Source organism: Leucopleurus acutus, assembly GCF_964270905.1.
Source record: "Leucopleurus acutus genome assembly, chromosome: 10".
Lineage (NCBI taxonomy): Eukaryota > Metazoa > Chordata > Mammalia > Artiodactyla > Delphinidae > Leucopleurus > Leucopleurus acutus.
In genome coordinates, this window is record NC_139153.1 from 40,069,092 (window position 1) to 40,083,724 (window position 14,633).

General features: G+C 51.1%; 2 protein-coding genes across 7 annotated transcripts; one reads left to right on the forward strand and one right to left on the reverse strand.

Annotated features, from left to right (window-relative positions):
• The first annotated feature begins 876 nt into the window (after positions 1-876).
• CCDC51 (coiled-coil domain containing 51) lies at positions 877-13,174 on the forward strand. 6 transcript variants are annotated; one of them, XM_082847142.1, is made up of 5 exons: positions 5,175-5,232; positions 5,580-5,637; positions 10,158-10,477; positions 11,524-11,688; positions 12,230-13,174. In XM_082847142.1, exons 3-5 carry the CDS (start codon positions 10,166-10,168, stop codon positions 12,983-12,985), a joined length of 1,233 nt encoding a protein of 410 aa, XP_082703268.1. In that variant the 5' UTR covers positions 5,175-5,232; positions 5,580-5,637; positions 10,158-10,165; the 3' UTR covers positions 12,986-13,174. The 6 variants fall into 6 exon arrangements, with proteins under 6 accessions (XP_082703267.1, XP_082703271.1, XP_082703268.1 ...); XM_082847141.1 differs by lacking the exons at positions 5,175-5,232; positions 5,580-5,637 and adding an exon at positions 877-1,142; XM_082847146.1 differs by lacking the exon at positions 10,158-10,477.
• TMA7 (translation machinery associated 7 homolog) lies at positions 2,822-5,098 on the reverse strand. The gene is made up of 4 exons (XM_082847147.1): positions 4,999-5,098; positions 4,854-4,909; positions 4,684-4,771; positions 2,822-3,199 (listed from the first exon to the last, which is right to left on the reverse strand). The coding sequence occupies exons 1-4, from the start codon at positions 5,012-5,014 to the stop codon at positions 3,165-3,167; spliced, it is 195 nt and encodes a 64-aa protein (XP_082703273.1). The 5' UTR covers positions 5,015-5,098; the 3' UTR covers positions 2,822-3,164.
• Positions 13,175-14,633: the final 1,459 nt, after the last annotated feature.

Consider the following 14,633-nt stretch of genomic DNA (forward strand, 5'->3'; position numbering starts at 1 on the left):
CGCCGCGGAGCTCAACTGGGTGCCTGGGGAGCTCCGTCGCTCCCAGCCCTTCTGGGCATCACCCCGCCTGGCGCTTTCGTACCGACGGCTGGGACCCCAGTAGGCGGGTGGTCTAAGAGGAGAGAACCGAGTTACCTGGGCTAACTCACCAGCCCCACCGCGCAGGTAGCTCTGCGCCCGCTCTCTGGCATCACTTAGGGTACACAGCTGGGCTTGGAGGAGCTCGCCCTGATTTTCACAAGTGCACATGTGAATCGAGTCAGGGAGCATTCAGGGGTTTGGTCTTTGTGAGCTCGCTGTTCTCCAGCTAGACCCACTTCTCATATACCCCAAGGCTCTCTTGGGGAGGAGTCTGGGAGAGTGGGACTGGGCGGAAGTTATGACTAGAGCTGTTGTGAGCACACATCTTTGAGAACAGTAAATGCTTTGAATGTGTACCTTTGAGGTAGGTCTGGAGAAAGAAAGGCCTGAGAAGGGGTGATCCTGAGAATGGTGTGCCTGTGTTGGAGGGGGTGGGAACTAACTGCTCAGGCTGTTAATATTCGTTCATTTCTCTGAGAGCTCTTGAGTGTTTTTGGCCCAAGCGACGGTCACAGTTTAGAAATGAATGAAACTCAGGAAGTTAAGGAAGGCCCCTTGGAAGTAGCACCTGGGCTGTCCTACAGGTTGAGTGGAAGCTATCAAGAGTTACCAAGGAGGGCTTCCCTGGTGGCGTAGTGGTTAAGAACCCGCCTGCCAATACAGGGGACACGGTTCGAGCCCTGGTCCAGGAAGATCCCACATGCTGCGGAGCAACTAAGCCCGTGTGCCGCAACTACTGAGCTTGAGCTCTATAGAGCCCAGCCTGCACTCTGCAGAGCCCACAAGCCACAACTAATGAGCCCGCATGCCACAACTACTGAAGCTCATGCACCTAGAGCCTGTGCTCCACAACAAGAGAAGCCACCGCAGTGAGAAGCCCGTGCACCGCAACGATGAGTAGCCCCCGCTTGCCGCAACGAAAGAAAGCCCGCACGCAGCAACAGACCCAATGCAACCAAAAATAAATAATTAAAAAAAAAGAAAAGAGTTACCAAGGAGGATGGCACCAAGACTACTCAGACAAGAACACAACACTGAAATGGACGCCACACAAGTGCCAGGTAGGAATTATCGATGGCAGAGAGAGAAGGTAAGGCTTTAGAGAGGAGCAAGGATTCAAGCTGGGCTTGAGTAGCTGACAGGATTTTACCGGGCAGCAGTCATGTGCACAACAGTTAGCAGGAACAGGGTGTTGGAGAGTAACTGAGGCAAGACTTTTCATCCTTGAATGCTCAGTGCCAAACTTGGCCTGTGAGTGTCCTGTGAATGTTTGTGAAGGCAGTAAATGAAAGGGAAGTGGTTGTCAGGGCCTAGAGGGTCTTGAATACCTGGCTTTAGTTTTTTGAGGTAATTGGTAGGTTCCCTCAGACAGCTGCCCAAATGTTGAATGCTTGTCTTAATTGCTCCAAGACTCTGGTCCCGTAAAGGGACAGGATTATACTTCCATGTGTTAATGCTGATTAGGTTCTACCAAATAAAACAGCAGTAGCTTAATCTCAGGGGTGGTGTGCTGGCACTGGCTCTCTGAAGGGTTATTCTCAGTAGCACAGGGATGGGTGCGAGCTGGCAAGGTCCAACAGGGAATCCCTTAAGTCCAAAGATGCTGCTGGCTGTGCAACTTTCCGGGAGAGAAGCAAAGTGGGCTGTTTTTCTTTTTCTACTAATATCAAGTACATTAGAATGATAATACAGGCTTCAATCTATCAAAACCTTTTCCAGTTTTGACTCAGCAAAATCTCAGACTAGTTCTAGAGCCCTTTTTGAAAACACATTCTCAGAGAAAGCTAAGTGTTATTCGCATTATTCCCATAGTTGTATCAGGAATTTACTCTTCCTGGAGTCAAAAGTGGTAGATAACAAATGTCAGGAGAGAAAAAGGCAACAGGGTTAAGAGACACTGGGACTGCCACTACAGTCAGGAAAGAGCTCACTAATGTGACATTTCGTTCTCTAAAGGAAGGGAGTTTCCAGTTGGTGATAACAGTGAGGCAGGAGCTTGACTGGAATGTAGGCCACTGTGGCTTATGATTGATCAGGAGGATGAATGCTAGACACCAGAGGGTAGGGAGTGGCATCCAGATCCCTTAGTGCCTCACTGGTCATTGTAGGGACTTGTGTTTTTTTTGCACTAAGAAGCCACTGAAGAATTCTCAGCCAGGGAGAGACAAAATGTTAACTTTATGGTTTAGAGATCACTCTGGGTCCTAAATAAGGATTAGACTGTATGGAAGCAAGGGTAGCGGCAGGAAGACAAATTTGGATGTGACTACAATAATTTAGGTGAGGGATTTTAGGGTCAGAATGAAGGTCCGGTGGTATAAGAGTAAATATGAAGGGTTCAGATTTGATTTTGCTGATGGGTTGAACGTAGAGTATAAGAAATGGGAACCTAGCAAGGACCTTTCTGAAGCCCTAGTGGAAATGCAGACCTGGGGGCTTCAGAGTAAGCTTAGTTCTTACAGACTTTTAGGAATCTCTCCTTTCTCCAGTCTTTTTGCCCTTCATAACACATATCATATGTATTTGTCCTGCTCCCCTCCAACAATAGAGAAGTTCCTTGGCAAGAGGAATTGTTCACTGGTGCATGCCCGGCTTGCACAAGCAAGACTCCTTACATGAACAGATGAAAAACCCCATTAAAACAAATAGTAATGGATGTCGTAACAGAAAGAATAGATTTTCTTCCCAAAGTATAAATTCTTCCACTAATCTCATGTAATATATTCTGTTGGGTATATAACCACACAGAAAACAACAGCCATTTCAAATGAGTTGGTTTAATTCCAGGTGGTACAGAATTCAGGATAGAACAAGGACTTAAGAACACACTTTGGCAGGATTCTGGGCTAGGTTTATGCGGATCTCACAGCTAAGGTAGAAATGGCTGAGAAGAACTAAAGACAAGATGAACCACTGTATGATTTTTTTTTTTTTTTACAAAAGTTTATTCTTAAATGTACAATAGGTTCCAAGACAACACTTCATTCTAGCTATAGGTGGCAACAGATGTTATGGCAGGGAATCCAGATGTTTAAACAGGAATGGAACTAAGGATCATCATTGCCTCAGGCATAAGGAACAGCTTACTTTTTGCCAGATTTCTTAATTCCGCCTGTTGCTGCAAAAGGAAAAAAAAAAGTCTCATCCAGGGAAAAAGACAGTTCTATGGCTGAAGCCCCAGGGGCCTGATAAGGATCCTAATAAGGTCCAGCTCTTTGTACTGGGCATTTTTTTGGACACAAGCATGCACAGGGCTCTCCCAGTATTATCTATTCTGGGCAAAAGTAGAATGAGAATAAGGCAGGGCACGAGTAATGGCTGTGCACTGGTCTGGATCTCAAGTGTGTTGTGTATTTCAGACTGGCTCACTTAATCCTCATCCCCTATCAACCCATTTTACAAATAACAAAGTCTCAGTGTTAGGTGTTGTTCAAAGTTATAAACTGGTATGTGACAAAGCCAGGATTCCAAGCTGGGTAGCCTGACTTCCAAGTCCATACTCTTAAGTGTCATATCACACATCACCTTCTGTATTACGATCCTGGGATCTGATTTACTCACTACCTTTATTTTACCCAATTTACAAATGACTGTATTTGGCACAGGGTAGGTAATTTAACAAACAATTATAGAATTAAGTATGCCTAATATAGAAATGGAAGTCCTAAAGGGCTGTGACAAAATAAACCTTAAAAAAAAAGTAGATGATGCTCAATAGAAACAAGTAGTACAGGATTTCACTAAGGGTTGGGCTTCTCCCCATACATAATCACAGATTAAGGGAAGGTGCAAGATACCTCACATCATTCCAAAAAGGAATCTCAATATCTACAATCTCAGCGCTGTGTGGGTACACAAAAATGACTCAAACCCACTAGAATAGAGGTCTTGGGAAACGCTGAATGACACTCCCACCATCCCAGCCTTCGTTGTCCCTAGGGTGGCTCAGTGATCCAATAGGGTATAGGTAACTGTTGAGAAAATAATCCTATTTTGATGAATGTAAACAGGATTTAAGAAGCACAAAGTACAATGACTGACGGGTTTTAAAAAAATCTTTTGATATGTAATCAATTCCTCTTACACAAAGACAAAAAAGAGGCAGAATGGTAGAGAATTAAGTTAAAAAACATATAGCACAATAGTATGCCAACAGACTTGGACTTTATCCATTAGACTAGGCGCATCCAGCAGTGAAAAGGCTCAGGATGCAAAAGTATTTTGCTAGAGTTTTAACAATACGATTAGTAAATTAAGAAATGTTACAAGCAACAAAGAAGCAGTGAAATACGAATTTGGAGCAAGAAACTGTAGAGGATATCTGGAAACTCAACTGTACTAACTTGTGTCTGAGATATATAAATTTCTGTATTTCCATTTCTGCCACTTCCCTAAGCAAGAGAAGCCCATACTGGGTCTGACTCCCGCCCCCTCTCCCGCTGCTGCGAAACCAAGCCTGGCTAGGGCCGTCCACTACAGCGGACACCAGCAAAAGGGACCTCGCAACTCACCAACGAGGCAGGACACGGACATGCTCGGGCCCGTAACCAGACTGATGCTCAGGCGTTTGTCCGGCTTGAGCTCTACCCAGCCCTCACTTACCCAGGGGGCCTTTCCCCGCGGCCTTCGCTTTTAGCTCCTCGAGTTTCTTTTGCTCCTCCTTCTGTTTCTGCTTGAATGCCTTATCTTCCTACGGAGAGGGAGAGCGGATTCACTCCCGGCGGATTTCTCAGACCCTCCGCGCCCGCCCACGCCTCTGCGCCAGCCCTCACCTCGTCCATCTCCTTGGCTTGCTTCTTGGGCTGCTTCAGGGGCTTCTTCTTGCCACCTGCGTGCGACACGAGCACGCTCAGCCTGGCCCCCGCCGGGTCCCGTCCCTCTCCGCCCCGCCCCACCCCATCGTCCCCGCACACTTACCTCCGCGACCCGACATGGCGCCTGCCGCCCCTTCCCCAGACCCTCCACCGGATGCTGGGCTCTTCGTCCCACCCCCTGAGCCTATACCTCCATGCGGGCCCGCAGATTGGCTCCTGGTTCGGAAGTTGCGCTCCCGCTGCCGGAAGCGGTCCGGAGGCGGGCACTAAAGGGTCAGAGATCAACTGAGTGACTGGCGCACGTTTGGGTTTGCGGCTCCGGCGCAAAACCCACCAGGTACTGGGGAGGTGGGGTGTCTTGCCCGGGGAGGATCCAGAAGCCGCGAGCGGTTTTTAACCGCAAGCGCTAAGCCTGGGACTGTGCATGGGGAAAGGACTGTAAGTAAAGGGAAGGGCTTGTGCAAAGGCCTTGAATCTCGGCGCATTCTTTACAGTGTGGCTGGTGGGAGATGCGAGGGAGGCAGCAGAAATGGGCGGGGGCTAGACCACCTGTTTCTAGAGCTTTGGAGGCCACCGGAAGGAGTTGGGGTTTTATAATATAGCCCGGGATGCGATATTTTTGCAAATTCTGTTAATTCATCCAGTACATTTTTGTTGAGTGTGTGCTATATGTGTGTACTTTAGGCACTGAGGATGCAGCAGTGAACAAAACAGTGCCTGCCCGGGCAGAGCGGCCGTTCTGGTGGGTGAGACTATAAGTAAATAAGTGAAATGCATACCACGGGTCATGTGATATGTGCCTGGGGAAAAATAAAGCAAAGTGGTTAAGGTGTCCTGGGGTGCGAGTGGACAGCTATGACATTTGAGCAGGACTTGAAAAAGAGAAGGGAGCAAGCAGTACAGATAGGAAACAGGTGGTATGAAGCCCCTGAGGTGGGAATAGCCTAGCATGTTCCAGCAACATAAAGAAGCTGGGAGTTATATGAAGTGAAAGATATGTTAGCTAACCTTGTTATGGTAAACATTTAGCAGTATATACATTTGTGAAGTCATCACATTGTACACCTTAAACTTTTACAATGTTGTGTGTCAATTTTATGTCAAAAAAAAAGACCGGGGGAAAAGGTCCATGTGACTGGAGCAGAGTGAGGAAAAGGAGACTGGTGAGAGGAGAGAAGAATGAGAGCCAGGAGGTGGATGCCCTGTAGGTCATGGAAAGGATTTTTGCTTTTACCTTGAGAGAAATGGGGAACGGTTGCAGGCTTTGAGCAGAGAGAGACATGGTCTGACCATGTTTTGAAAGCACCACTGCCTGCTCTATTGACAGTAGGGGCTAGAGTAGAAGCAGGGAGACTTGTCAGAGGCTCTTAGGATAATCCAGACAAAAGATGTCAGTCGTTGGGACCAGGTGATAACAGTGACAGAGGCAAGAGGAAGAGGGATTCTGGATTTAGTTTCAGAGGTGGAGGTGGCATTTGTTAACGGACTGGATGTGAGGAGCGAGAGAAAGCAGAGTCAGGGATGATATGAGAGTTTGGGCCTGATTGGTTTCCATCAACCAAGATGGAGAAGGCTGTGGGAAAGGCAAGTTTGGGAGAGGAAGATAAGATCCCCATCAGCCTTCCAAGCAGAGACATGGAGTGAGCAGTTCGATAAATGAGCCTGGAATTCAGAGGAGAGGTGTGGGCTGGAGAGGTCCGATTATAGTTTGTTTGGGTTTTATTTATTTATTTATTTTTGGCCACGCCACATGGCTTGCAGGATCTTAGTTCCCTTACCAGGGATTGAACCCGGCCCTGGCAGTGAAAGCACCAAGTCTTAACCACTGGACTGCCAGAGAATTCTGTCTGTTTGTTTTTTAGTAATAGCTTTATTGAGATATGATTTACATACCACACAATTCATCTCCTTAATGTGTACCATTCAGTGGTTTTAGTATATTTACAGTGTTGTGCAGCTATCCCTACAATCAAGTTTAGAACTTTTTTGTAGATGATTTTTCAAGCCACAGGACTGGATAAGAGAGGAGCCTGAGGACAGAGCTCTGGGGCACTGTGTGGAGAGGTTGTGGAAGGGAGTGGGGACTGGAAGCCAAGAGGAGAAGGTGGTTCAAGAAGGAGGGAGCTATCACGAGGCACAGGCTGCTGACAAGGCAAGCAAGATGAGGATGGAACTGATCATTGGGTTTAGCCACGTGGACATGACCTGGACAGGAGCAGTTCAAGTGTCCTGGTGGGTGTGAAGGCCAGAACAGAGGGGGGCTGAATGAGAATGGGAGAAGAGGCACTGGAGACAGCTAGTGCAGGCACTTTGTCAAGGAGTAAAGAGGAGCAGAGAAGTGGGGCAGTTGCTGGAGGGAGTGTCAAATCAGTTAGTGCCTGAGGAGGGGAGAGGATATGGGACCAGTGTCTGAGGAGGGGAGAGGATATGGGACCTGGGGCACAGCTTGGCCTTTCCTAGAGCAGGAATTATTCATCCTGAGGAACAAGAGAAGGTGGCGATGAGACAGACATTGGCAGGTGGGAAGGTGTGGTAGGAGTTTATGGAAGTTCTCTTCCAATTTTAAAATATTTTCTTGGTGAAAAATGAAGCAAACCATCAGCTATACAAGTGAGGATGAGGTACTGGTGATGGAGGTTTGCGAAAAGGGCAGTTGGTAGGAGATAGTCATCTGGATGGAGTAGGAGAATGGATGTGGAGGGGCAGCGTCCTGAACTTGGCCCAGGGCTCATTTTGGTCTCTGTCCACCTGTCCAGCCTCTCCACCCACTCTCCTCTCTGCTGCACAGGTCATCCTTCAGATTTTAGACAACTGCAAGCACTGTTCCACTTTGTCTCTGTGCCAGGAACATCTTCCGTTTGCTGGTTGATGGGCCTGTGAGACATCTAAGTGGGGAGGAGCCAGGAGACAGGCTGGGTGGGAGGCTGAGAGGAGGGACTAGAGTGGGGGAACAACTTGGGATTCGTTGGTGTGTCCCGTCACGAAGCCAAGTCCCTGCTGTCTCCAAGCTTATGTTCTAGTGAGGGGCGAGGCAGTACATGAAGAAGGCAATATGTGTGTCTGGTGGAGAAAAAGAAAGCTGGTAAGGTGGCCAAGGAGGGAGTGGTCAGGACAGGCCTTATCAAGAGGTGATGTATGAACAAAGACGTAAGTGTGAGGTGACTGGACTTGTGGAGGAAGAGCGGTCCAGGCAGAGGACATGGCAGGGCACAGACCCTGTGGCAGGATTGTGCTTAGCGTGGTGAGGATGCTGGAGTGGAGTACGTACAGGGATGGAGAGAAGGAAGGGGATGAGGGCTGAGAGGACCGGGGCTTGTTGGCCAATGGCAGGACTGGTGTGCATGCCAGGTGATAGGGGAGCTGTCAGGGGGTTTTGCACCGAGGGATGTGATCTGACTTGGGAGGTAACAGAGCCTCTGTTTGCCATGTGAAGAACGGCTCTGAGGGGCAGGGGAGGAAGCCGTGACTGTGTAGGAGGCTTTAGCTGTCTTCTGTGCCAGGGATGAGTGACCTTCCTAGGGTCCAAGATTGGGCTGCTGATAGAGGAGGAGGCTGAGGGGAGTGGTGATTTCAAAATGAGAGGGTGTTGAAAGCTGCAGAGGTATTGGAGAAGAAATCTGAGTAGCACCTGCTGGATCTGACAAGGTGGGAGTTTTGCAGGGCTTCAGGAGAGCAACCTTGGTGGTCGAATGGGATCAAGAGAGAAGAGGGCTGAAGAAGTAGTGATAGACAAGGGGGACACCTTTCTGCTGAGCGTTGCTGAGGAGGGTGGGTGCTCTGCTTTGATGAGGGGTACACCTGCAGGATTGTTGTGAGGCCACAGCTTGTGTGCAGTGGTCACTGGCCTTGAGGCCTAGGAGGCTGGCCCGACTGCTGGGCCATGGGTAGCGTGTGCTCCCTTGGGCCTTAGGCAAGGGGCACAGGGGTTTGGGTACAGCACCAGCTTGGAACCACTGTCACAGAGATGTCCCCTTCTGTGGTGCTCAGCTCAGGCTTTTGCCAGGAGGCATGTCCCTACCCAAGCAACTTTGTTTTCAAGAGGGTCTGAGCTTCTCCAAGCATGGCACCATGGGGAGGAGTCTGGGATGCTCATCGCCTTACATCAGGGAGGTCCCTTCTTTGTAACTGGAGCTCTTCTAGTCAGTCTTCCTGTCCCCCGCTCCCTTTGCTTACCTCTCTCTCTGGCCTGGTCTTTTGGCTACCAGGTGTCACTCTGACAGCCAGAGTCAGTACTTGGGGGCAGGGGTGGTTTGGCCAGACCAGAGTGCTCTGGCCCAGGTTTGCCCCGGGAGCATGGGTCACCTGGCCCTCTCTTTGGGGTCCTCGGAATTCACTGCTGCTCCTGGGCTCAGGCAAGGCCTGACTGGATGATGGGAGACTCCCTGTGCTGTTCAGGTAACAGAGAAGTAGGATTGTTGGGGCCCAAACATCAAAGCAAGGTTGAAAAGGGAAAGATGAAAGAAACTTAACCTGTTGGGCAGTTACTGAGGTTGGAAAGAAGGAAGAAAGCTTATGGAAAGTGAGAAATGTGAGACTGGGAGTTGGTCATCCGGAATGTCTGGGCTTGAAGGGCAGAAGGAAAGTTGGTGTAAACCTAAAAAAGCTGTCCTCTATGAAGAAATCTGGGTTGTTTTGTTTTGCTTTGTTTTCCCCTGGAATTGTCTTTTCAGAGGAGAGCTGAGGAGAGAGTTTTCTGCCTTGGGACACGAACGACCTGTGTCCCAGAACAGAAGCGAAACTGCTTCGCCAGAGTTGAGGCAGCCCTCAGGGAGTCTGGGAAGCTGGTTTTGATAGTCATTTATAGAAATCTTTCCCCCGAATCCCCTCAGTCAGTTCCACAGTTTCCCTAGGAGTCTTTGGGAATCTTTGTGGGGCTCTGTTAGCATGGACACAACGCAGGTTTAAGAATTTTCTTTGAGATTATCAGAAAACTGGACACCAGGATTCTCATGCAGATCACAACAGAGACCTGGGGTTGTGGGAAGGTGGGTGGAATGGGAGGATCTGGGTTCATGTGGCATCACGGAGAGAGATGGAAGGCCTGAGCTCCTAAATATGCTCTTCCCTGACATGCTCCATTGTCTGGGGGCACCTGGTGAAGCCTGACCCTGGTGGCTGCCACCTCTGGGCCCAACAGAGTGGTGCACAGTTTGGACTTTCTAATGGAAACTGTTCAGTTCAGAACTGTCCCTAGGACTTGAGATCTGACTTAAGCCCAGCCTTTCTCGGCTGTGAGCTGATCTCTCTGGCATCCCCCCACAGATCTCCCGATGACAGGGTGCAGCCCTGTGTTGGCCATGCGGCACGTCGTGGGTGTGTCTCCCGTACTGGTGCGGAGAGGCCTCCTTGGAAGGGACCTCTTTATGACCAGGACTCTCTGCAGCCCAGGCCCCAGCCAGCCCAGAGAGAAAAGACCTGAGGAGGTGGCCCTCGGGCTGTACCACCGCCTCACAGCGCTGGGAGGAGCCCTGGGGCACAGCATTCAGCAACGGGCGTCCTCCATGGCCAAGACTTGGTGGGACAGATATGAAGAGTTTGTTGGACTCAGTGAGGTTCGAGAGGCCCAGGGAAACGTGACTGAGGTGAGGAGGGGAGCTGGGGTGGTTGGCCCTGCCCTCTGACTTGGGCAATGTGGCCTGGAGGCTCCTGACAAGTAAATTACCAGCCACAGATGCTGGGAGGCCACGTCCAGATTTGCCTTTTCTTGAACACATACCACTAGGAGAGGGATCTGACTCGTTTCTCACACGACAGCCTGGCTTTGATACTACCGGGGTGAAGGGCCCTCCTCTCCCCCATGTAAACAAGTTGTTGTGTATGCTCTGTACCAGTGAGTCCCGGGCCATTAACATCCTTTCTGTGAGGACAGCAAGCACTTCCTTCATTGACTGCTTGGGGGTTGGTGGTGAGAGTTACCTGGAGGGTTGCTGCATTACAGTGTCCTCAAAGCCCCATGTGTGATTAAAGCATCCCTCGTGAAAGTAGAGGCCCTGGGAAACATCAGACTGTGAGGTGGGAAGAGCTGCCTCTGGTTGTCAAGTCCTTTGTGGCAGTGGAAATGCGTTCCGCCATCTCTGTTCCCACTCCCACCTAGGCGCAGACCAGTGTAGTGGGGTGGGAAGAACCTGGGGTTTAGCCGGAGGTTTTGAGGCACAGTGCTGTCTCTCCCCTTGGAGGCCATCACTTTGGCTGAGCCGGGGTTTCTCTGTCTCTTGAATGGAGGCCAGGGCAATGCCTGTCATGGCGTTTGGCGTTGTTGGGAGGTTGTAGCTAAGGTAACACACATGAAGCCGATTAAGAGCATAAGGGCCTTGCTCTGGTTTGTCAGACTAGAGTCAGCTGGGTTTGGTGGACACAGATTGTATGCATCTTTAGCTGTTTTCAGGTTTCTCAGGGGCATGTTATTTCCACTTGAACGGACAAATCCGGTGATTCTGCTGGGCAGGGCCCGGGGCTACACTTTGAGGACCACTGGGTGAGCCAGGATTATGTGTCTGAGGGACTCTCTTTCCACCCTTTGTACTGACACCCCACTGACCTCTTCTCCGCCCAGTCTTGTTGAGAATGGAGCTGAGGCTGTGTGGGCATGGAGAGAAGGGGCAAATGGCCTCTGTTGTTCTCTCTGCAGGCAGAGAAAGTGTTCATGGTGGCTCGAGGGCTTGTCCGGGAGGCTCGGGAGGACTTGGAAGGTCAGCAGGCCAAGCTGAAGGAGGTGAGGGACCGCTTGGACCGCATCTCCAGAGACGATAACCAGTACCTGGAACTGGCTACTCTGGAGCACAGGATGTTGCAGGTAGGCCCCTTCCTCATCTGGAGAGGGACCCTAGCCTGGCAGGTCATGGAGGGGTGAGGTGGGAGCCCTGACTAGTTAGGGGGTCAGACACCTGGTGAGGAGGTAAACCAGAAGCCCCTGTGGAGGGACTGGGCCCCAGGCTTCCAGAGCTTCTCCACGCACTTCCTCCTGGAATACTGGGATCAGTGGTCCAGGACAGTATAATCTGGACCCCAGATTACTGAGGAGGGAGCACCATGCAGGGGTCTGGCCCAGAGAGCGCCGGACACTTCCTTTCTGTTAGACACATTCTGTAGACACCACTGCATGTCCGGCCAGACCCAAGACTGCTTGGGGAGGATAGTGCCACTCACCTTGACCACCCCCAGTTCCTTTGCTCCTCCCTCCTGACCAGGCTTATGCTACCTTTACTCATTCAACGTGTTTATGGAACATGTAATCTGTGCCAGACGTGAAGCTGAGCCCCAGGGACATGGTAGTGGGACATCTGCTGGTGGCTGCTGGGCCAGGTTGCTGCTATATGACAGCTTTGCTTCTGCAGGAGGAGAAGAGGCTTCGTATGACCTATCTGCGTGCCGAAGACTCCGAGCGAGAGAAGTTCTCCCTCTTCTCTGCAGCTGTGCGGGAAAGTCATGAGAAGGAGCGCACTCGGGCTGAGAGGACCAAGAACTGGTCCCTCATTGGGTCAGTCCTGGGGGCCTTGATTGGTGTGGCTGGCTCCACCTACGTGAACCGTGTGCGGCTACAGGAGCTGAAGGTCTTGCTTCTGGAGGCTCAGAAGGGGCCTGTGAGCCTCCAGGAAGCCATCCGAGAACAGGCGTCCAGCTACTCCCTCCAGCAGAGGGACCTCCATGACCTCATGGCAGACCTGAGGGGCCTGGTGCAAGCTGGGCCTGGGCAGAGCTCTTTGTCCCAGGCAGGTACTTCCCCCACCCGAGACAGAGACACAGAGGTCCTTTCAGCTGCCTTGAGAGAGCAGCTCAGCCATTCCAGGCAGGTCCACTCATGTCTAGAGGGTTTACGAGAGCAGCTTGATGGCCTGGAAGAGACTTTGGGCCAAGTGGCTGGGGTGCTTCAGCTTGCAAAGGCTGCAGCGCACCCAGGCCTGGTGGAGCCGGCAGATGGGGCCCTGTCTGGGTCCTTGCTGGAACAGGGGAGCATGATCTTGGGGCTGTCAGACATGGAGCAGAGGCTAGAAGCCCAGGTCAACAGGAACACCATCTATGGCACACTGGTCACCTGCGTGACATTTGTGGCCATCCTGCCTGTGCTGTATATGCTGTTCAGGGCCAGCTAGCCCCTGGACCCACCTCCAGAGGGAGGAGGTATGGATGTGGATTTAGTTAGAGAATGAAGCAATGAAGTGAGCCTTCAGGGGTGCACTCAACCTCAGCCTGAGTCTGTGTGGCTCACCAGCAGACATACTTTGCTTTTTAGGCAACACTCATTTACATTAACTATCGAAAATTTGTGCTAACGTCCAATTAAAGTGTCTTTAAGTTTGTCTTATTTAAAGTAATTTGTTAGACTGGGTTTTGTCCATTGAAAATTGAGATTTGGGACTCGAGGGTTGGGCCTGGAAGTAGGGTAATCGCCCCCTTTTAGTTCCTCTCTCATCTCTTGGTCTTGCCCCCAGTTCAGGATCATTTTGGATGTACTTACCACTTGAGGCCTGGATTTTCATTTTGGATTTCCTGGCCTGTCCTCCACTTGCCCAGCCCTCCTGTGTCACGTGGCCCATGATTTCCAGTGAGTAAAACCTAACCTGCTTCCCACCCATTGGTGACCATGGTTACTGCCCCTCTTCGGGATCACTTTCTCTGCCATGTTGGGGAGAACTTCCTGTTTCTAACACTGGAGGAATGATCAGAGGAGAGCAGGGAAGAGAGACTGGGGGAATGGTTGGTAAATATTGCTGGGGACATAATTACAGGGATTGGTGGCCAGTCTGGTTCCCTGGTGCAGAGAATGCTTTGGGCAGCACCACTTGGGCTGGTGTCGTCCCACACACAGCCTAGGGCTGACCTCTACAGCCTTGGGCAGAGTTCAGCCCACCAGCAGTGTGAATGGTGAGGCAGTGATGGGGAGGGACCTCCCAGAGGTGGGAGGTACAGTTGGGGGGGCATGGAGGCAGAGTGCCCTGAGAACCCTTTACCTCTTCCTTTTCAGTGGAGAACAGCAACCTTTGACCTCCTGGGATAAATGGCCATGGGTGGCCTTGTGTGTCCTTGACTAAACAGGAGCAGTGGGGAGGCACTCGGCTTGCACTGTGGGTCTGGAGAACCCACCCTCTCAGGGTGCACTGAGGTTGTGTGCAGGGTCTGCAGGTAGGGGCTTCTGTGGGCTGGGCAGAGCTGACTCACAGCAGAGGCCTGTGGAGCCAGAAGTGCTTCCATGAGATGCCCTCCCTCTTGGGAGCCTGTGCTCAGGCCTGGGCAGTGGGCATGGCCCAAGTGGCCCCATGGGTGATGTGAACCTCTGAGCCCCTGGTCCCTTGATCATTTGGTCACTCTGTCCACAGCATTGTTTTCTTTTTGTAATAGATTCCCCAGGAGGGCGTGGGATGAAATGACCTCTGCACTTGGGATGTTCACCCTCCTGATGGGTAGGAGGTGACTTGTCTGTGTATAGGTGAGGGGTGTTGTGGGGTTTGGAAGTCCTAGGTCCCCCTCTGGGGTGACGTAGGTCCTAAAGGGTGTGCACTTGAGTGAATGGGTCTGGGGAGGGGAGGATTCCAGGCACATGGAGGGGGCCCCCCACAAGCTGCACAGCCAGGAGAGGCAAGGTGGGTGAGGGCCTTGAAGCATAGCAGCTTGGCTGAGGTGGTGATGGGTGTTGGGGAGTTGTGGAGCATAAAGTTAGGGAATGAAGTGGAGGACCCAGAGGGCCACTCTGATGTCCAGAGGCCAGGGACGAGGGAACCAGGGAAGGGGTGCCATCCTGGT

Bases quoted from the DNA above. Each gene is read 5' to 3' on its own strand.
- CCDC51 (XM_082847141.1), top strand. From the start codon at position 1,082: ATGGCACCAAGACTACTCAGACAAGAACACAACACTGAAATGGACGCC. The intron at 1,143-10,157 runs GTAGGAATTATC...ATCCCCCCACAG, and splicing joins GGACGCCACACAAGTGCCAG to ATCTCCCGATGACAGGGTGC. The intron at 11,689-12,229 runs GTAGGCCCCTTC...TTGCTTCTGCAG, and splicing joins TGGAGCACAGGATGTTGCAG to GAGGAGAAGAGGCTTCGTAT.
- TMA7 (XM_082847147.1), bottom strand. The intron at 4,772-4,853 runs GTGAGGGCTGGC...CCCTCTCCGTAG, and splicing joins AAGCCAAGGAGATGGACGAG to GAAGATAAGGCATTCAAGCA. The intron at 3,200-4,683 runs GTAAGTGAGGGC...TTCCTTTTGCAG, and splicing joins CGCGGGGAAAGGCCCCCTGG to CAACAGGCGGAATTAAGAAA.